The 21,975-nt window shown below is 39.9% G+C and overlaps 1 protein-coding gene across 2 annotated transcripts in view; it reads left to right on the top strand.

Annotated features, from left to right (window-relative positions):
- The window catches only part of TGFBR3 (transforming growth factor beta receptor 3), a 211,268-nt gene that overhangs the window by 8,006 nt on the left and 181,287 nt on the right, over positions 1-21,975 (top strand). For both annotated transcript variants that reach the window (XM_090269730.1, XM_090269729.1), the window contains exon 2: positions 19,538-19,713. In XM_090269730.1, coding sequence (XP_090125856.1) covers positions 19,626-19,713 — 88 coding nt within the window. In that variant the 5' untranslated portion in view covers positions 19,538-19,625. The remainder of the gene's footprint in view (positions 1-19,537; positions 19,714-21,975) is intronic.

Here is a 21,975-nt window from a genome sequence, read left to right as displayed (position 1 = left end):
TCTGCTGACACAGAGGGGTTTGGTCCCAGTGATCTGGGACTGACTGGTGTTTCTGGTAAAGCCTTTTCCTGACTGAACAGTGGCAGGTTATGGACTCCTAGCATCACACTAGGGAGTTGTTCTATGGTCTTCTTATATTATCCTTTTTGCCCTGCCTTGAACAGAACTACAGTCTTGCTGCTTAGCATTATTCTGCCGGGGGGAGAGAGACTAAGGATGCTAGTTTGAGAAGAACGCAAAGGTGAGAAGCCTAACTGGAAGTTGGATGGTGTGTGGGTGAGTGTATTGTCCTTGGCACTTGTCAGAAGCAACTAACCTTTCTTAAAGCCTGCTGCTAGTTTCAGGATTAGTGGTCTATGAGACCCAGGTGTTAACTAAAAGAACCTCACCCCTAGCAGATCTTAGTTCCTGTTTCTCACACCTTACACGTCCGTCCTCAGAGTATTGAATAAAACTTTCCTGGTGGTACAGAATCTTTGATACCAACAGGGTGTGCCAGGGCTGGTGGTGTTTGGCTATTGGCTCTTTTTTTCTCACCTGCTGTGTCCTCCTCGGGCTCCCACGCCCACCACACAGTGCCAGGGTGCTAGAAAAGGTGCAAAGTGCAAAATTCTGCACCTGTTCTCAGTCAGCATCCTCATTCCCCTCTCTCTGATGCATTCATGGCTTTACTCTCCTGTTTTCCCCATCTTTTATCATCTTGGCTTCCCTGGAACTACCTCTCCTGGTTTTCCCTTTACCTTCCTCATGTCTGTTCAGGTTTCCTTTTCAGTGCTTGATCCTCAGGTGCTGGCATTCCCTGGGTTTCCATTTTCCCTTTTCCTTCCCTTCTCAGTCATTTAGTCGCTGCTATTTCCATGCCTCAGTGGCCACATCTACGCCTCACTCCTGCTTACTTGCTTACTCCCCCTAGCCAAAGTACACCAATCCCACGGTGTCTTACCTGTAGCAGATCTCACTTGGCATTTTCTCCATTTGCAAATCATCATCTCACCTGGCCAGGTGTCTTCCAGTTTTTCTTGACTTCAGCATCTCTATCTCAAAGTATTCATTTATTATGGTCAGTAACCACACATTATAGTTTGAAAACACAGATCTGTTTTTGTTTCTTACATTTTGAAAATCTCTGCTGTTCCATTATCCTTGGCAGGGGACGTCTAGTTTATTAACAACAGTACGTTAGTCTACTTTTTCAGTCATTTTTTCTTCACTTCTTCCATGCACTTCACTGTGCTCGTATCAGGCTCCTCACGGTTTTCGAAGCATGTTCTGCCCTGACATGTTCTGTTCCTATCATACTTGTCCCTCCTCTAGCACCCCCCCCCCCTTTCCCTTCTCTCTGGAGATCCCCAGTCCATGAAAACTCCGTTGTCAGTTTCTTTGGTGATGCTTCACATGGTTCCTCCTGGCAGGTTGCCTGTTAATTTCTCTTACAGCACTTGTGCCTCATGAGAACGAATTTTCTTCCTCTGCCAGATTGTGGACTTGCCTAGAGCAAGACTGGTTCTTACTGTCTTTGTATCCTGGGTGTATGGCATGGACTTCGCATATATGTTGTCAAATTGAATTCTTCAACACAGTTCCATGACAGTTAAAGCTCTGGGAAAAGAACAAGCTCATAGTCGATATTAACTATCACAATAGAAAAGACAAAGGAAATCAACTCAGAGTCATAGGGTTTAGGGTAGTGTGGGGCTTAGAAGTAATCCTCTTCAGTTCCTTCTAAAGATGAGAACCGCCAGGTACAGAGAGATTAGGTGGACTGCCCAAGATCACATGGCCTGAAATAGTGGTTCCCTCCCTCTGCCCCTCTGCCTCGTTCTCCACCCAATAGCCAGAATGGCCCTGATAAAACCTAAGTCAAATCCTGTCATTCCTCTGCTTAAAACACTCTACTGTTTTTGTCTTCCTCAGAGTAAAAATCAAAATCTTTACAATAATCTGTAAAGTCCTGCATCAGCAGCCTCTGACTCCCTTGCCTGTTACTTCTTTAACCTCACTCCTTCGGCTTACTCACTCTGCTCCAGTTCCATGGCCTGCTTGACATTTTCCTAGTGGGCCATGTACACTCTCTCTCAGGGCCTTTGCATGTGCTGTTTTCTTTGCTTGAAATGTTTTTCTCCTAAATATGTACAGAGTTCACTTCCTGTAGGACCTTACTCAAAACAAACAAACCAAACCAGAGACCTTCAAATATTTCCTTTCCCTCTTTACTGCTTTACTTGTTTTCCTAGCATTTATCTCTACTTCATATACAGTTACGCATCTTGTTTATAGTCTGTCTCCCCTGACTAGAATGTAAGCTCCACAAGGGCAGGGATTTTTATGTTATTTATTCCCTGTTGAATTCCACACCTAGAACAGTCTTGGCATTGAACTGGCACTTGGTAAATATTTGTTGGATGAATAAATAAAAGAGAAGAAGCAAGATTTTGTGAATTTCTTATAGTTAAATGTACACTTAGGATATTAAAAAGGAAAAACCATCAGATCTGTCTGGAAGAAGAATCTGAGTTTTATAAAACTCAGATTCGAGGCCTCTTTTTAATTGTGTGACTTTAAGCAGCAACCTCGGGCTCTCCCCATCTCCCCAGCCTTACAAGTGGTTTGGGAAAACTCCCATTTTACCTCTTAACAGGCTTGGGCTTGCTGTGGTTTCTGTCTGCCTGTGGTTTGCCCTTTAACCCATCGGGCTACGAAGATGAAAAGTAAACACAGCATTAAAGAAAAGAGCTGGGGGAGAGGAGCAGAGTTTCCCTGCGGCCCTGACAGCCTCCCTGGGCTCTGGGCCCACCAGCAGGGCAGCTCCCTGTACCTTCCAGAGCTGCTTCAGGGCTGTGCTCTTAAGGAATGATGTGGAGACCGCCGGGCCAGAAGACTTTTGAGTTTTGCTTTGATGTTCTCATTTCTTTGAAAAGAAATGGGAAGTTTAGACAAAAAAAGACATTGGAGAAAGGATTTTTAAAAAATTAAATTACCATCTCAATTTTGAAGAGTGGGTTTAACTTACCGTTCTCAAGACAGAGGCTAGGTAGCTCTGTTGGTTAAAATGTGCTGATAAGCCAAGGTTGTGGGTATGTCCCCAGTCAGGACACATACTGGAACCAACCAGTGGATACATAGATGAGTGTAACAACGAATCAGTGCCCCCCCCCCCCACCCCCCACCTCTCTCTCTCCCTTTCTCTATCTCTCTAAGGGGAAAGAACCCACAGGGCTGCAAATGAAATTTCTACTTGTTTCTGTCTGTGGTGCAGTGAGGAGACACTACTGGGATTCAGTCCTGTGAAACCAGTGACTTAAATCCAAGGGACAGTAAATTACATTTTTGAAGAAGCATCTGAAACTTGAGGGTAGGGGTTATGTTGAATGAAGAGCTAATTTATGTTAGTGTAACAGTGCTGTCAGTGTGATTTGCTTCCTGTTCTTTGTGATAACATCAGTATGGTTCCCAGAGAACCCTCCTCATCAGGACAGGAAGCCCAGCCAAGGAAGTTAGAGGCTTAGGAGGAAGTGATTGGCCATATACAAAGCCAGCAGCATCATTGAACCTGGGTTTGACTTGAAAATAAGTAATCTTGAATGGACCTAAGTTATCAATGACCTAGATAAAAATCATAGCTGCCATTTCTTGAACCCTAAGAACATAATAGGTATTAAGAGCTTTACATGTTATTAACTTAATCCTCATAACAACCCCATTAGGGAAGTACATAGAATCATTATCTCTACTTTACAGATGAGGCACGTTTAGTAAGTTGCCCACAAGTGACACCACTAAGAAGAGGCAATTCAAGGATTTGAATCCAGGTCAGCTGGCGGTCCCACACTTTGTGCCCCTAGAACACAGCAGGTATACTGTCCCTGCAGGACCTTTGTACTTCCTATCCCCACTGCCTGGGGTGCTTTCCCACCAGATACTATCATAGTTCTGTCTCTCACCTCTGTGCTCAAAGGTCACCTTATCCATGAGGCCTCCTAAAAAGGGTTCTGGTCACCATTTCCACTGTGTGGGAGAGATGTTTCCTCACACCATCAAGCAATTCTCAGACACCAATCGAGTGTCCCAGAATTCAGATAAACTCTGACACTATTTACTATCTACCGGGAGAAAGCATCCGGTTCCATAGGTAGGGACTCTGTCCCACAAGGCCTCATCCCACTTCAGACACAGGCTCAGGTCTGCACTTCTGACCTCCGCACTATAGACTGGAGGTCAACTACCCTCTCCTTAGGTTTGATTTATTGAATATTTGCTAGAGTGGCTCACAGAACTCAGAGGACTAGATTACCAGTTTATTATAAAAGGATATGACTCAGGAATAGCCAGGTGGAAGATGCATAGGGCACGTTATGTGGGAAAGGGCAGGGAGCGTCCATGCTATGTCTTTAAGCGTGACTCTCCCAGAACTTCCTCATGTTCACCAACCCAAAAGCTCTCTGAAGCTCATCATTTTGGGTTTTTATGGAGGCTTCATTATGTAGGCATGATTGATAAAATCATTGGCCATTGGCGATTGATTTATCTATTCTCTAGCCCCTCTATTCTCCTCCTCCAAATCTGGTTAGTTCTCCTGGCACCTGGCCCCGTCTTTAACTGGGGTCCAAAATCCATCTCAGTAACATAAGACACCTTTATCCCTCTCATCACTTAGGAAATTTGAAGAGTTTTAGCAGCTCTGTGCCAGAAATGGGGAAGAAGACCAAATATATATTTCTTACTATAAATCACACTATCCCACCTTTCCTGCCCAGTCCATCTAAAATAACATCCCTCCTTTCATCGCTTTCTCCTTAACCCGCTTTGTTTTTCTTCATAGGACTTACCACCATTTGATACATTATATATCTGTTGTCTGTCTTCTCCATTAGAAGGTAAACTCTGTGAAAACTGTGTCATGTTTAGTTCACTGCTCTATCCCCAGCTCCCTGAACAGTATCAGGAATGAGGTAGGTGCTAAAAGATGTTTTTTGGGTGAATGAATAAAGTAAAATAAAACTGCTGATTGAGACTCCTCAGTTTCAAAATGAAATGACATCCCTTATGTTAGATCTAATCGCACTGCGCACAGCCAGAGGGTCTGTTCAGGGCCTGGTTGGTGATGGTACTTGGAGTTGTTCCTGTTCGTGGTTAAGAGCATGTGCTGTGGAATGAGACAGACCTGGGCTCCAGTCCTCATGTCAGGACTTGTGAGCTGGTGACTCTGGGGTTGTTGAGCAGCGTCAAGTCTCACTTTTCTTGCTATAAAATGGAGTAAAAGACATCTATCTCCTTGGGTTGTTGAGAGGATGAAATGGGAAATCAGAAAAACACAGTATGTGCTCAGTAGATGGTAGCTAGATATTTGTGAGGCAGAAGAAGAAAGCAGGGTGTTAGCCTCTAATAGGAAGGAGAATGTGGTGTAAACACGTGAACAACCACAGACTAATTACAAAGCAGCATGTGGACAAGTCTTGGCTGTGTTACTAACTAGCTGTGTTACAGTGGGCCACTCATTGAGACTTATCTTAATTCTTGGTTTTGCTAAGCTGTAAAATTAAAGGGTTGGAGTAGATATTATCTATTTCTAACATTCTGAGTTGGCCCTGAGGAGAAGATAACATGGAACAAATGAGGTGAGTGGAATGAGTAGAATTCATGGAGTTTGAGGAATAGAATAAATATAGTAGTTTTGATAAAATGGGTAGATCTGATAAAATTCAGGTTTTGTGCATGCCTTACATTGCTCGCAAGATAATTTACATAAATACTTTTGTTAATGTAAATTATGTATTAAACATAGCTGATGTATTATACAGGCAGGCATACCTTGGAGATATTGTGGGTTCAGTTCCAGACCACCACAATAAGAAGAATATTGCAATAAAGTGAGTCACAAATTTTTTGGTTGCTTAGTGCATATAAAAATTAACACTGTACTGTAGTCCATTTAGTGTGCAACATAACGTACATACCTTAATTTAAAAATACTTGATTGCTAAAAAATGCTAACCATCATCTGAGTCTGTTGGAGAAAAATAATAGGCTTGTGTGACTCAGGGTTGCCACAAATGTTCAATTTGCAAAAAAAACTCAGTATCTATGAAGCATGATAAAGCAGAACTCAATGAAACAAGGATGCCTGTATTTTATTTACACTATGTTGTCAAATTGAATGTTTTCCTTAGATAATACTTCCCATTTATGTTGTCATTCCTGGTAGCCATTAAGTGATCATGCATTTTAAATTTCCACAAGTGAGTTGGATGGAAATCTCATTTTATAGAGGGGATTCAGAATTAGTTTTTAGCCCCTTTAATGCAATTCTAAGTAAGGTATAGGATAAAAGATTTTCTTGTTTAATCTCTTTATATTAGAGATGAAGAAATTAAGGCCCAAACTAAGTGATTTGCCTGAGCTTGTAACACATGTTGATGCCAGAACTCCTGCCTGTCTTGTTCCTTTGAGGCTGCCTGAGGTGTAGGTTTTTTCTTAGACACAGCTTTTACTTGTTGACTTATCATTTGTTATTGAGAAACAGTCTGATAATTCACCATCCTTCCATACTGCTTTTCACTGTAAAGTGCACAACCTATCATGATACCTTTAGTGGATGCCTGCTGTGGCCAAGTGGTAAGCTAGGTAGACTGTGATTCCTCTTTCTGGAGTGAACAGATGAGTGGGAGAGCCATATGTGGAAGAAAATAATTACATAATGATTTACCTCCAGGGTTGGCATACAGAGGATGAGGTTGGACTAGGTAGGCTACATTCAGAGCCATATGAAGGGTTTTAATTCTTAATGTTTCACATGCTTGGCCTCCTGAGCCTTATCCTTACCAAATAATATCAGTTAAAAAATTGAAATGTATCTATTGGAGGATTACCCCCATCTAAGAGGAATAATTATATTAGAAGTCAGAGAGAGAAATAAAAATAATATGCTTAATAGTAATTAGCAAAATAGTCTGTTGTTGGAGTGTTTATTCTAAATTCATATATTTGTAGAATCCCTGTGAATATAAATGAACACATGAATCATATATGTTAGTAAATTACTATATATTGTACAAAATAGTCTACTGGAGGTCTAGTAGATGTTGCTTCCCCAGAGCTTTTTTTTAATGGCCTAGTGCTTGCAAGGGCCTGAGGGATGATGACTGGTGTCCGAAGAATATTCAGATTGCTGACTTTGGCTGGAATAATTGCAGCTTCATGATTTAATAAGCTCATCTGCTGAGAGCTGATTTCTTACTCCAGGCAGCTTGGTTGGCTTGGTGGCAGTGCCAGGCTGAGTTCCGCAGCCCCTGACTGAACCCCTGAAGCTAAGTTGGGAATCATAAGGTAGAATTGAGTATGGCCATGCAGCCGGATCCCTGTAACTTACATCAGAGATGTTGAGGCAGTAGCTTTACCACCCTTTAGGAACAGCTTTGCCATATTATAACTATCTTTAGGACTCTTATCTTGTGTTGAGTTTGGAGTCATTATCTTTTAGTGATAGAAGAAATTGTTGAAATTCTAGTGGATAAAGTCTAAACCCTAAATTACTACAAATTTTGATATAAACTGTTTATATATTATCTTGCTACTAGTAGTTTGCTTGTTTTTTTGAAAGTCTAGATGTATTTTAACCATAAAAGCTCCCATGACTCTTATTTTTTAAAAAGATACTGTGTGAGCCAGGTATTGTTTTAGATACCATGTCCATATTCTATCTCATACTATAATCAAAATACCATTATCACTTTACAGATGAGGTGTATGGAGGCTCAATGACATGTCCAGTGTAACACATCTGGGTAAGCCAGGTTTGGAACCCTCAAGTATAGTTCACTATTAATTCTGGCTTAAAATTGTAAGTAACAGAAATCTTTGGATGAAAAAATATTGCATGTGAAAGGTGGTTCTTGGAATATTGCAAGGGTGAGTGAAAAATCCATCCTAGTTTATGAGCCTGAACAAAACAACCTTGTGAAATGTATCCGTGCCCACCCTCCCCTTTTTGCAGTATTTTGCTTGGGCACTGTGGTCTGTTGTGCTTGGGATAGACAGAAGGGCTTCTAAGGACTCAATGAAGGTCAACACTAAAGAAATTTAAGGATGCTGAGGCCAGAGATGTGTTAGTCACACTCTCAGCCAGCAGTGAGGGTGGACCAGGTTCTGGAGGTACAGGGTGGAGTGGAGTCCAGCTTCCCTATACATCATGTACCCTGTGTGCCTCCTGCCTCCTGCCTCCCTACCCAGTGGTGTTCATGTGGAATTCCTGCCCTAATCCTTGTCTTTTCCCTGCCATGGACAGCCACTGAATGTTGAGACTTGAATTAATCCTAGGCCTCAGGAAAACAAATCTCGTTGTTGGAGACAGCCTGCTAATGATAAATAATGATAACTGTTACATCTAAAATCTTATTTGATTCTGGCAACAACCCTGTGATATTGGTAAGGTTAGTTTGTTATTGTCTTACAAGTGAAGAAACTGAGGCTCCATTCTGATCTAAACCTCCTTTTTTGTCTGACTTACTGTAACTCTTAACTGATCTACAGCACTTTGGGCTCCCTTCAGTCTTGTTTTCTGTACAGTACTCAGGGAAATCTTTATTTACTGTTTCTAGTTTTATTGAGATATAATTGAGTTAATGTATAAATTTAAAGGATACAACATAATGATTTGATATACGTATGCATTTCAAAATGATCACCTACAATAAACTTATTTAACATCCATCATCTCACATAGTTACAAAATTGTTTTTCCTTGTGATGAGAACTTTTGAGATTTATTCTCTTAGAAGCTTTCAGACATACAATACAATATTGCTAATGGTAGTCATCATCTTCATACACCCCCAGGACTTATTTGTCTTATAACTGGGTGTTTGTGCCTTTTGACCACCTTCACCCATTTCCCCTGCCCCTTGCTTCTGGCATCTGCCCATCTGTTCTCTGTTCCCGTGAGTTCGGTTTTTTAGATTCCACATATAAACGAGATTATACAGTATTTGTCTATCTCTTTCTGGCTTATTTTATTTAGCATAATGCCCACAAGATTACTACATGTTGTTGCAAATAGCAGGATTTTCTTCTTTTTATGGCTGAACAGTATTCCATTATATATATATACACACACCGCATTTTTTTATCCACTCATCTGCTGATGGACACAGGTTGTTTTCATGTTTGGTTATTATAAATAGTGCCGCAGTGAACATAGGGGTGTAGATATCTCCTCAGTGCAGTGATTTCATTTCATTTGAACATATACACAGAAGTGGCATTGCTGGTAATTCTGTTTTTAATCTTTTGAGGACCCTCCATACTGTTTTCCACAGTACCTGTATCTGGGAAGTCTTTAAAAACCCAATCAGATCACATTATTTCCCTGCTCAAACCCTTTCTTGATCCTTATACTTTGTCCTTTTGGCTTTGCAGCTATGTTTCCTCCACAACAGGGACCTATGCTCATCCCTCACCTGACCTTTTAAACCTTTACTTATCTTTCAGGGTGTGTGTCTGTGTATACATATATATATGTGTATACACACACAGACACATTTTAGAGTTTTATTATAGCATGCAATTACATACTTGTGATTATTTGTTAGTTTATCCCATCTTTAAGCCCATGAGGACAAAGGACCTGTCTCTTTGGCCATTATATTCCCATTACCTGGTGTGGAGTAAGCAATAAGTAAAGATTTGTTGAAGGAAGAGATGACGCTCAGGAAATTAAATATCTTGCTTTACGTAGTAAATGGTGTTACTTTTACTAGAATATAAGCTCTTCGAGGGCAGACTTTTTGATTTCTTTTCTCACTGCTGTATTTTTGGCATCTTTAACAGTGGCTTGTAATAGAAAATGTTTGTTGAATATTGGTTGTGCTTAGATGCGATTCCAGAGATTTCTTATCCATAGCCAGGACCTTTCTCCTCTTTGTGCCAACTCTGTCTGAAAATGGGGATTTGGAATTACTCAGTTTCTCTGTGCAGTAAAGAAATCTGAGTTGCTGTTGTGACTCAGTGAGGTGGCTTTGCTTTCTCTGTATACAGGTCTTAAAGGGCATCCAAATATCGTCCGACAAACAACAGTATCTGTTCTACATCCTGTGTGTCTCTTTATACAGTCTGCCAGGCTAGATATTGATGTCATCCAGCCTCTTTTCTAAGTCCCCTGAATAACATGTTGAATAGCCATCAGAACAATCCTCTACCAGCTTTTATTTAACCATTTACAGACTTAACAATATATTTTTTCTCCAAAAAGTTAACTCAAATTGCAGACTGGAAACATTTTAATGATCTGTTAGAAAACAATTTTATGTTTAAGGGAACAGAAATTTGGGTGTTATTTACTGTTTGTGTTTAGGGAGTAGCAATGTTTAAGATCTTCAAATTTGTTGAATATTTTTCCGATGGGGGCTGAACAGTTTTAGTGTTATGATGATATAACTGCACAGGTTGGTGCTTCATCTTGCCCTTCGCATTTTCAAAGAACTTGGAGTCATGCAGCATTACCAAGGATTGTTTATAGCTGCCACCCACAGTCCTGAAGTCAAGTCATAGCTTGTGACTGGTAATGATTTGTGCACAGTGCATATGTCAACACGGCAATATCAATGTCTGATGGCAGCCATGCAGGCTTTGCCCTCTCTTGGAAAAAGCATTCTGTTTTCAAAGATTGAGTATTGAGGGAAAGAAAATGGTTCCTAGTTCGTGGCGACAGACCTGGAGCTGGGAGGTACAGAGCTGGCCATGAAGAGACCTGGTTTCAAGTGTTGACTCTGCCATATTGTTCTGGGCAAGTGCTGATCATGGGGATTGGCTCCTCTTCAAGGAAATTATTTTTTACCTCTTCCAGCTTTAAATGCTGTTCACATATCTTTAGTATGCTAACATTTTTTCTATTGAGAACTTGATTGGCTGCAAGTTAACTGTAAGTTCTGATTTTGAATAATATAATGTATATAGCCAGTTGTGTTAACCATCTAGGGGAAGCTGATAATTTCTTTTTTTTCCTCTGGCTTTTAGCCTACTGCCAGACATTACTTTGCTACGTATTTCCTCTAAGATAGAGCAAGATGTGCTCTTAAAAAAACAAACAACCTGGTCCACCCAGGAAATACTGTGCCCAGCCAAACCCTTTTGACCATTGGTTTAACCCATGATGGTTTTCAGGACTTGTTTGGGCAGGGGTTTTCAGTTACTCCTGGTCTTCACCTGTACACTCTGTTGGATCAATAGGGAATGTAGAGACAGCGTGTTCAGTTTAATGGCCTCTGATACAGACACAGAGGAACTTTGAAATTAGAAGAATTAGTATCACATTCACCTTTTAAAAAAATCCGTTAAGCTCTGACTCAGAATTTTTTTCTATTCATTCGAGGGTACTAAAAGTTCTGGTACCCTTTGATAGAACACATTACTTTGAAATGCAGGCAAAATGACTAGACCCCAAATTGTTCTTTCAAGATCTCAGAGTGCCCTATTTGTATTTCTAAAGGAAGCATTTAGTTCATCAAATCCAGATTCAGTGAGGTCTGAAAATCAAGGTGGGGAGTCCCTGCTCTCTGCAGATAGAGAATAATATAACCTCATGGAAGAAGGGGGAGTTTGTCTTTCCCTCGTTTTACTTTAAATCTATAACTTTTTGGAAGCTGTCGATCATCCAACATTCTTCTAGTTGGGAAACTGACACCTAAGTTGTGTGTTAAGGTGTTGATGTGTGCAAGTCTTGGCCAAAATTGGCGTTCCACTGAATGGGAATGACACACTTCCCTTTTTATTCTCTTCTGCCTTAGGATCCTGTCACCACATTGGGAAGATTAGACAAAAACTGCCCGCAGTTTATTTTCTTTTTGAATAAGTTATATTATGGGGAGACTTTTAAGCTAAAAGAAGAAAAGCTCCTTCTTTGTTAGAAGCAGCAGTGTGTAGTTTCAACTTGTCTTGGACTTCCTCGGAGATGTTTTAAGATCCGGTGTAAACTTGCTGTGGTTTGCCTTTGGGCATCAAACTGTTTAGCTTGGCTCTATTATATCTGTAATTGCTGCATTTTAATAATTGCCCAATATTCTTGTCAGCAATTTGCAGTCTATATTTTTAATAGAACTGTTTGCCTTTTCCACAGGTTTGTTCAGACGTGGTTTAAGCCCCTGGATTAATGAGCACAGTCCCACAGACCCTCTGCAGCTGTGGGCAGGGGGGTGACACAAGCTCATTAAATATTCCCACAGCCTTGTGCTGTATATAGTTTATATGTTCCATACAAGTCCTCTGGGAAGCCATCTTCTGAGATCTCTTTATAGAGTTTTGCTTTTGAAAATTGCCTTTAGCATTTGATGAAATAGCATATTTTTTAAAGAGGGTTTTTCTTATCAGTCCATTCAGGAGATCTAATTTTTTGAAGGTAAAAAATTGGGACAAATTCTCTTTGCTATTGTTGATTTGTTGTCTGCCCTGGTCAGGTAGCTCAGTTGGTTAGTGTTATCCAATATGCCAAGGTTGCTGGTTCAGTCCCCAGTCGGGGCACATACTAGAACCAGCCAGTGAATGCATGGATGAGTGGAACAATACATAGATGTTTTTTTCTCTCTCTCTCCCCCTCCCTTCCTCTCTCTAAAAAAATCAATTAAAAAAAAAAAAAGAGACTTCAGTTCATCTGAGGTGATGTGGAGTTATTGAGACAGAAATGTTGGACTTGAAGGGATGATTGAAGTCAATTTTGTGGCTTCTGAAGTTATCTCTATAATTTAGTCAGTTTCTGAGACAGGACCAGTGTGGCACCAGTGACTTGTGCCTCAATTTGGTTTTAGTGATTCTGTTCTCTAGCTTATCTCCTTTTTATGTCTGTTGAAATGTTTATTTTTTAGTAAACAAAAGATTTGAACTGCTTTTACACTAGCTAAGAATTATATAAATAACCACACCCAAATTTCTTTATTGGCATAAATACAGGGTGGGGTGAAAGAAGGTTTATAGTTGTGAGTACGTAAAACACAGTTTACTGTGTATTATTTGTTAATTATTGTATTGTTTTTCCATCCAAACAACTATAAACCTACTTTTGCCCCACCCTGCATACCTCAAAAAGAATGGTCAAATAGTGATAATAATAGCTAACATTATCGATTGCTTATTATGTGCTTGGCACTCTTCTAAGTATTTATATTAATGAGCAGTATGTATGTGTGTATACTAAATCTACACAATAATCCATAGGATAGGTCCATGTTTACAGAATAATCTGCCCAACATCACTGATTTTGGTAGGTGGCAGAGTGTATTCAAACCTAGGCAGGCTTTTAACTTCCATCAAAATCCATATTCTATTCCTAATAGGCTTTTAATTACTATTGTCTACTAAGATTGAACCACAATGCCTCCTGCACATACAATAATTTCGTTTTGATAGGGGAACTCGAAAGTTAAAGATTTTAGGTTCAGTCATAGTTGATAGGTTTAAGTGATTAATGCACATTGAAAGCTGTTATTCCAGAAACTATAATGTGACTCCAGTAGGTCAACAAACAATTCAACCTTTGGGCCCAGGGGTTCTGCAAGCAATGGGGATGGTATCAGAACCATTGTGTTCTAGGGAGGGAAGTCCAGATAAAAAATTCTTGATCAATGATTAAGAAGTACTAGGAAGATCGCCCCAGACTGAAACTCTTAAGTGATTAACCTTTTTTCCAAACCTCTTACCTACCCTTTCTTTTTATAAAAAGGTCGGCTTGAGATGATAATACGGTTTTTGAGGGTACATAACCAGTAGTCTCAGATGGCCAGCATTTGAATAAAGCGCCCATAAAGATTCCATTTGTGTCTCCTTTTATTGGTTCTTGTAGTGACAGGCATTATGAATGCCAGCTTTTCCGGTTTCAGTTTCAAGATGTATCTAAAATATTCTTTTTGAAAGTAGAACTTTATTGTTAGTATTTCTGCATAGGCAATACTTTCAAAACTCAAAATGGTATAAAACAGGTAGTAATTCGGTGAAAAGGCTTCTCTCCCTCTCACCACTGACTTTCAACTGTTGCCTGAGGGGGCCCGGGACCAAGGTGGGTCTGCCCCGTCACAGTCTGGAGATAGGGCTCTTCTAGGTATGGCAGGAAGCACATTTCACGAGGTGTAGCGGCAGGATTTATTGGAAGGGCACTTTTGGTGCTGCACTTAAGTCCCAGCGGCTGCCGCACCCAGGCCTGCGGGGCTGCTTTGGAGTGAGAACATGCTGCTCGCTGCCCTCCCGTCGCCCCTTTCTTAAGCCTTGATTATATCTCCTTGAGTTTGGGAAGGGGTAAGCTTTCTTTCAAACTAACCAATCTTCCTAATTCTTTGTGGGTTTCTCTCAGGTCCTCACCCTATGCAATCCCTTTCCTCGATCTTCCGGCTTCAGTGTCCTTATCCTGTCCCGTCCCCACCCCTAAGGTTCCCAGGCTAGATAGATTCTTCCCTCGTTGTGGTGGCCATGCTGGCTCCCACCACGTGAACCTCCTACTGTTGCTGTCTCATCTGGCTTCTGCTGCGCATGCGCTTAATAGAGGACCCGCCCCCTGCACCACCTGGGCTTCTATTGCACTTCCATCCAGCAAAGGACTTTCACGCTCACTATTACGCAGTAATCCAGGCAAATGGGACGATTGTTTCTGGGGAGATTGGAAAACTGGTCTTTCCTGCCTGGTTGGGGATGAAGTCGGTTTGGCAGAGGATGTGGCTGTCTCCATCTGTGAAGCTGTAGCTTGCAGACTTAATCAGGCTTAGCCAGTTTAGCTCCCTTCTCGTTTGTTAATACCTAACTAGCTACCTACCGTCACACAACCACCCCGTTTCTCTCCCGCCTTCTCATAGGAAATTAGTGTTTCAGTGGAACCTCAGTTCTCAAACTTAATTTGTTTTGGAAGGCTGTTTGAGAAACTACTTGTTCGAAAACTGAATCATTTTTCCCATTAGAAATACAGTATCAGCATGAAAGGGTTGTCAGGTTGAAAACCAAAGTTCTGTTTGACAACTGTGACATTTTTTCCATGAACAATTTGGTCGAGAACTGAATTGTTTGAGATGGCAGATGTTCGAGAACCAAGGTTTGACTGTACTAGTGTAAAGAGGCACTTTAAATATCTTTCTCTTAACGTTGAATGCAGTGAACTAAGAACACTTATTAGAAACTTATTTTGCCTTTCTTTTTATATTTTTGTACTGTATCTACAAATTCCCAAACTGGCTTTATATCTGAAGTTAGCAAGCTGGTTCTGTGGATGGTATTTCCTGGGTGAAGGTAATAAGGCTACAATCCCCAGCTATTTGAGATGATTCCTGGAAATGCCTTGATCTTGCCTTGCCCAGGGCTTAGATTAGGTGGGGTGTTTGTGCTTTTATCCAGGTGTTAGATAACTTTTATTCTTTTTTTTTTTTTGAGTATATTTTATTGATTATATTGTTACAATAATTCCAATCTTTTCCCCTTTGCTCCCCTCCGCCCAGCACACCCCTCCCCAACAATCACCCCCCCTCCCCAACAACCCCCCCCAAGTCCATGCCCATGGGTCGTACATACAAGCTCTCCTGCCTCACCCTTTCATATATTCTTCTTCTTCTTTTTAAAATAATTAATTAATTAGTTAAATATTTTAACAATAAAAAATAAAAATCCCTCCCTCTCAGACTTAAGACCCTTTCCAATCTTATAAAGGACAATTGACGAAGGTCTCGAGGTCCTCTAGCTGCTTCAAGCTGGACATGGTCGTCGTCCTACCTACCCTTGGGTCAAGAAATCCCAAATAAGAGTGGGGGTGTGGAGGGGAGGGTGGCCTTCCCACAAGGGGAAGGATCGTGCAGACTCCAAGTTGGTTGGCTGTCTCTGGACAACGGCATGCTTGGTTTAACAGGCTGGCATCCTTGTTGTATTCTGGGGGCAACAGGGTTAAAGGACATCATTCAATCCGTAACCACTAGATGACAAAAGACAGGTATTAATTTTTCAGTGTCCCACATTAGGGAAAAGAAGGGCTTCTTTGGAGGAAGGTATGCCAGGTACATCTCACCTGTCCAAAACCCTTTTGCCCATTATACTTAGTTTGGACTGAGGGAAATATTTTAGGTTTCCCCCCTCTCAGGCCTCTGGGCTCTTTCTGTCCAAGCCATTAGGATAGAAAAGAGAAACCAGTTTTAAAGTGAAGCCCACAGACCACCCCGTTCTTCACCAACCCAGCCACTTAGTTCAGCCAAACCAGTGAGTCTCAGGAGGCAGCAATGCAGACAGGATTAAGTGAGGCTTATACGTACAGACAATCACTCAGGTAATGAGATCGTAGGCTTATGCCCTTTGAAAACAGAAAACACATGTTAATTTATGTAACATAACCCACATACAAGTCTCTAAATCTGTAGGACTGTCTTATCGGAAAGACATCCAGTTGTAAGGCATTTGACATTCTTCTTGCCTGTAAATTAAACATCTTTGATAATGCCACAGACATAGTTTAACTTTCAAATGAAAACAAATTTTAAATGAAAAGAAACTTTAAAGACGGTTAGCTGCACTACTTTATAGTCTACCACTGGGCATTGTGATCTTCCTTGAATCGTGATTTTTCTCCCTAAGATTACCCTCCTTGTCATTAAAGGGACTGCATTAAGTTCATTTTTAATTTATCCTGTTCATTTGCATAAACACAACAAGAGCAGCAAATGATCACTTATGATCTTTAGTTCTGCTTTGCTGGAAGTTAGGCAAGGAACATTTAGGGTGACCTTCAGTCTGCCCTTCAGGGCACAGAAGCTGAGCCACACACCTGGCATTCAGCCTTGCCTGTAAACACCTGTCTTTTCCAGGTCCTCCTGGTTTTCCATTGTGCCTTAAGGTCCCTTCTGCCCATCTTTCAGGAAAACAACCTTCATTCCTTCCCTGGAAAGATTGCTATGGACCGCTCATCCATCCAAGGTACCAGGTCTTTTATCTCGTGGACTTTTATTACCTTTGAAAGTCAGTCCCAGTTGCTCAGGGCTTTTTGGTAACAACCAAAGCCCAAGCATGTCTCCTTTAGGCATGACATTCCGTTCAAAGTCTTAGTTAAAACAAAAACAAAAAAACCTCTATTAACAACTGGTCTTATTAGTTTTATGCAAAGAAACTTAGGTCATTACTTACTTCTTTAGAATGCCAAATTCTGGAGGGATCAGATAGGGAGAAAATATATACAGTGTGAAGGAAAATCCTTGTCCTTCTAATATTCACTGAACTGGCATTTCTATTCTTTATATTTTTATTTTTTCCCCCCACTAAACATTTTTCTGTTTGTTTGTTTTTCCATTACGGTTGTCTCACTTTTTTCCCCCTCTTGCTTCCCTGCACCCTGCCCCCCCTTCTTCCACATTCAGTCTCCACCCAGTTGTCCATGTCCATGGGTCATTTATACATGTTCTTTGACTAGACCCTTCCCCTTCTTACCACTTCTCTCCCTCCCATCTCCCCCTTTGTTACTGTTAGTTTATTCCTTGTTTACATACGTCTGGTTCAATTTTGCTCATTTGTTTGTGTTGTTCATTAGTTTCCTGTAACAGGTGATAGCATAAGGTAATTTTCTTTTGTTGCCTGGCCTATTTCGCTAAGCATAATTCTCTCTAGTTCCAATCATGTTGTTGCAAATGGTAGAAGTTCCTTCTTTCTTTCAGTACTTATTCATTGTCATTTTCCCCCTTTGTACTTGTGTTCCTCTCTGTCTCTCTCTGTTTCTTCATTTTCTTAAAGCAGACCCTTTAGCATCTCTTGCAATGCTGGTTTGGTGGAGATGTATTCTTTTAGCCTTCTTTTGTCTTGGAAACTCCTTATTTCACCTTCCATTTTGAATGAGAGCCTTGCTGGGTAGAGTATTCTTGGTTGTAGGCCTTTGTTTTTCATTACTTGGAATATATTTTGCCATTCCCTTCTGGCTTGTAGTGTTTCTGCTGAGAAATCTGATGATAGCCTTATTGGAGCTCCCTTGTATGTTATTAGTTGTTTCTCTCTTGCTGCTTTTAGGATTCTCTCTTTGTCTTTGAATGTTGGCATTTTAATTATGATGTGTCTTGAAGTGGGCCTGTTGGCGTTCATCTTCATTGGGACCCTCTGTGCTTCCTGGACTTGCATGATTCTTTCTCTCTTCATGTTAGGGAAGTTTTCTGTCATTAGTTTTTCAAAGAGGTTTTCTATTCCTTGCTCTTCTTCTTCTCTTTCTGGAATTCCTATGATACGGATATTATTACGTTTCATGTTGTCCTGCAGCTGTCTTAGAGCCTCTTCAGTCTTGTTCAGTCTTTTTTCATTTTGTTGCACTGTCTGGGAGTTTTTGTCTACATTGTCTTCCAGCTCGCTGATCCGATCTTCTGCTTCCTCTAGCCTGTTTTTAATTCCTTCTACTGTGTTTTTCAATTCAGAGATCGTATTCTTCATTTCCTCCTGGCTCTTATTGATAGCTTCCATGTCTTTTTTGATGCTGGTATAATTCTCAGTAAGTTCCTTATAGTTCTTCTGGAGTTCACTGTAGTTTTTCTGGAGTTCTTTGTAGTTTCTGTTGAGCTCATTGAGCTTCTCTATAATCCATGCTTTCAATTCCATATCTGATAGTTTGCTCCCCTCTATTTCATTTAGCACTCTTTCTGGCGACTCTACCTTTCCTTTCGATGGGGGGTTGTTTCTCTGTCTCCCCATTTTTGTGACTCCTGTTGTTTGTTGGTGCTTCTTAGAATGATCTGCACTTCCTGGATCTCACTTTTATTCTTGATGAGAAGAAATTATATCCTTAAACAATGCCTGGAACATAGTAGGTGCTCAATAATTGTTGAATTGGACAACTCCTCTGAGTTGTGGCAGGCTCATGGCTATAGGACTGGAAAATACACTTTGGAGTAAACTAAATGAGGTAATCTTTAGGGCCATAGGAGGGGTATTCGAGTTAAGCAAACCAGCACAAAACTTGGCATTCAAGGTTCTGGACTGGAAAATGTTAGAAGGAACCTCTGGATCCTCTAGTCCAGTAACCAGATAGTCTCAGATGAAGCTAAGGGACAGGGAAGACTTTTCTCCTGTTACAAGGCTGGGAAACAGTTGAAATAGGAACCTTGCTACTTTATTTTCCAAATTGATCCTAAATCTATTTTAATTTGATCCTTGTGGTAACCGTCATTATAACATTAAATCTATTCTAATCAGCTGCTTGTGGTTTCTTGTTAGCACTAGGGAATTCATGAATCAAATGTCACTGATTGCTTTATAGTGCCATGATGTAATTGGTGATGTTATATTATAATTGTACCTTGGATTTCTTCTATAGTCTTGAAAATTTTATATAAAACCCAAGACTTAAAAGTGTCAAAAGTAAATATGGTTTTTGCAAAAGTATTTGCTTATATAAACCTTTATTAAGCAATTATCATTGCCATCTCAATTTGCTTGAGTGCTGTTTTGGCATCTTTTAAGATAAATTTATCTTACCGTCTTTTAAAGTTCTTCATTTTGCCCTAATCTGTGTTTACGAAAAGAAGTTCCTGTATTAAGTTTTATTCTTGAAAATGTTTATTTTTACAGACAATTTGAAAATTGTAAAGAAGGCTTTTAAGGCTGTACCTGATTTGCAAAGATTGTGCTCTGAAGAACTGTAGACTGAGGTGACTGAATGTTGCACACTTTTGGAGAAATAAAGATGACTTCTCATTATATGATTGCCATGTTTGCTCTAATGAGTTCCTGTTTAGCTGCTGCAGGTAAGGTGCATGTTTATTATATTTTTTGGATATATTTTTTCCTCAGTTTCTTCAGTTTAGGAAAATTTAGGACGTGATGTTTATGCAAAATTTCAGTATTTGTATTCTTCAGGGAAATGAAATATTTGACTTCTACACAGATACATAGTATGTTTGCTTATGTTACATTTTGATAGACTAGTGCTAGACATTCTAATGTCAGTGATGCAGATAACTAACCTTCAGCGTTGAGGCAGGTAGAGAACACGTGTACTAATGTTTAATCCCACTTAATTTTGTTACATGCATAGATTACATTTACTTTCCTGTCCTAAATAAGAATTCCAAGAGGGTTCTTTTGTTGTTTATTATAATATAAATAGATCTTCTAGATAGAGGAGACACTCCTAGCATAGGCTGCTTAGAAGGTATTTAATTCTGCCTGTTTCAGATACTTAAATCTATAACTTTTTAAAAAGTACTGAAATATAGATCAGATTATGAGGTTGGAGATGAGAGGAAACAAGTGACTTGGTTGGAACATTGTTGCTTAAGTTAAGAATATCAGCTTCTCCATATCAGTGTCTTAATGTTGGTAGTCTGGGCTACTTAACAAATTTGGAAGCTTAATTTGCTCTATTTTGTTGTAATTTGCTTTGTGTCTGTTTGTCCTCTAATGGGCTACATAAAACAATTTTGTTGGACAAGTTCTCGAAATTGGCTGGTTTCAACAAGAAACACATTGACTTGAAAAATGATTATAGTCTCTTGGTTTTGGCTCTTGAATTCACATACAGTTGAGATGACACTGATGATAATTCCCATTTATTGAGTGTGCACTATAGCTAGGCACTGAGCTAAACAACTATGTAATATAACAATGAATAGGATATTCTTATTTCACGAGCTCAGTCACAACTCTGAGATGGGTATGATCATTTTTCTGATTTTATAGATGATGAAATGAAATATGGAGAGAGCAGATAACTTGCATAGTGTCATGCAGCTGGGAAGTAGAGGAGCCAGATTTTACATCTATGCTCTTAACCTCTGTGCTATAATGAAGAAGCCAGACCACCAAATGAGGCTGCAGTAGACTCAGACTAGTAGTCATATATAGGCACAGATGGAGTAAAATCAGTTTGCAGACCTTGGTTTATGAGTTTGGGAAGTAGTATGTCCTCCTTGTTGCAACAATCCTGAGAGAAAATTGCTAGGTTTTTTTTTTTTTTTTTTTAATACTAGTGTGTGAATTTGAACTGCCCATTCTCTCTGTCAGCAGTTTCATTTTGTGTCATGATTGAAGAGTTATTGGCCTTTTACCTATGCATTAAAACTAATCTTAATTAAGATCTCATTAGAAAGGGAAGAGAGAGAGAGAAAGAGAGAGAGAGAGAGAGAGAGAGAGATGGCTCAATGGAAAATGTGCTGTTTTGATGACAAGATGTATAATCATACCTGATGGGTTTGAGGCAGAATTTTCTGCTTTCATTCATGCCACGGACAGACTGAAAAACATAACTGAAGAAGGTGCTTCATGGGAAAGCAGTGAGTTTGATGGTTCTGTACAGCCTTGATGTATTCGATAGTGAATCAGTTTTGCTTAAGACCTTTCTTCCTCTTTCAAGCCATAGTAAAAAAAAAAAAAATAAAAAGAGTTGTATGTGCACTCAAAGCTTTGCTGAGGTGTACAGTAAAATTGAAGGTGTAGTAGAATTATAGATTCTGTAACAACCTGAGGCACCTGATGAATAGCACAGAGGTAGAGATGCCATTTGAACAACCTATGAATGAAGAAGGGAGATGTATTTTATATGTGCTGATATAGGCTTAGCATGCTTTAAAAATGCTTTTTGGGACATTCTGGATGAGTTGAATTTCAAGAAGATAGTAGTAATGATAATAATATTTAATATTTGTAGAGAAAGTAATTACTGTGTGCCAGGCCTTGTTCAAAGTTTTATCTCACTTCACTCTCATAGCTGCCTTAAAAAATGGAGGTACTTTGTTTATCCCCAGTTTACTGAGGAGGAGACTGAAGCACAGACAGGTTAAGTAACTTCCTCAAGGTCACATGTCTAAGTGGGAGGTTTAATCATAGCTACTTACTCTAGGTCTGTAGATTAATTCTCTATGCTATAAAGGAATATTGGTCAGAAGGTGTTTGTTTAAAAAGAAGGATAATGGGTTTGCTTTGTGCCATCTTGAAACATCAAGTAAATGACTTACTGAGTCCCTGCTAAGTGCAAAAGCATAGTCTAGCCACACAGGGATATACAAAGA

This window comes from Furipterus horrens, unplaced genomic scaffold (assembly GCF_987537825.1).
Source record: "Furipterus horrens unplaced genomic scaffold, mFurHor1.1.pri manual_scaffold_3, whole genome shotgun sequence".
Classification (NCBI taxonomy): Eukaryota; Metazoa; Chordata; class Mammalia; order Chiroptera; family Furipteridae; genus Furipterus; species Furipterus horrens.
The sequence above is the reverse complement of the archived record's forward strand: the minus strand, read 5'-3'. Positions and strand labels throughout refer to the sequence as shown.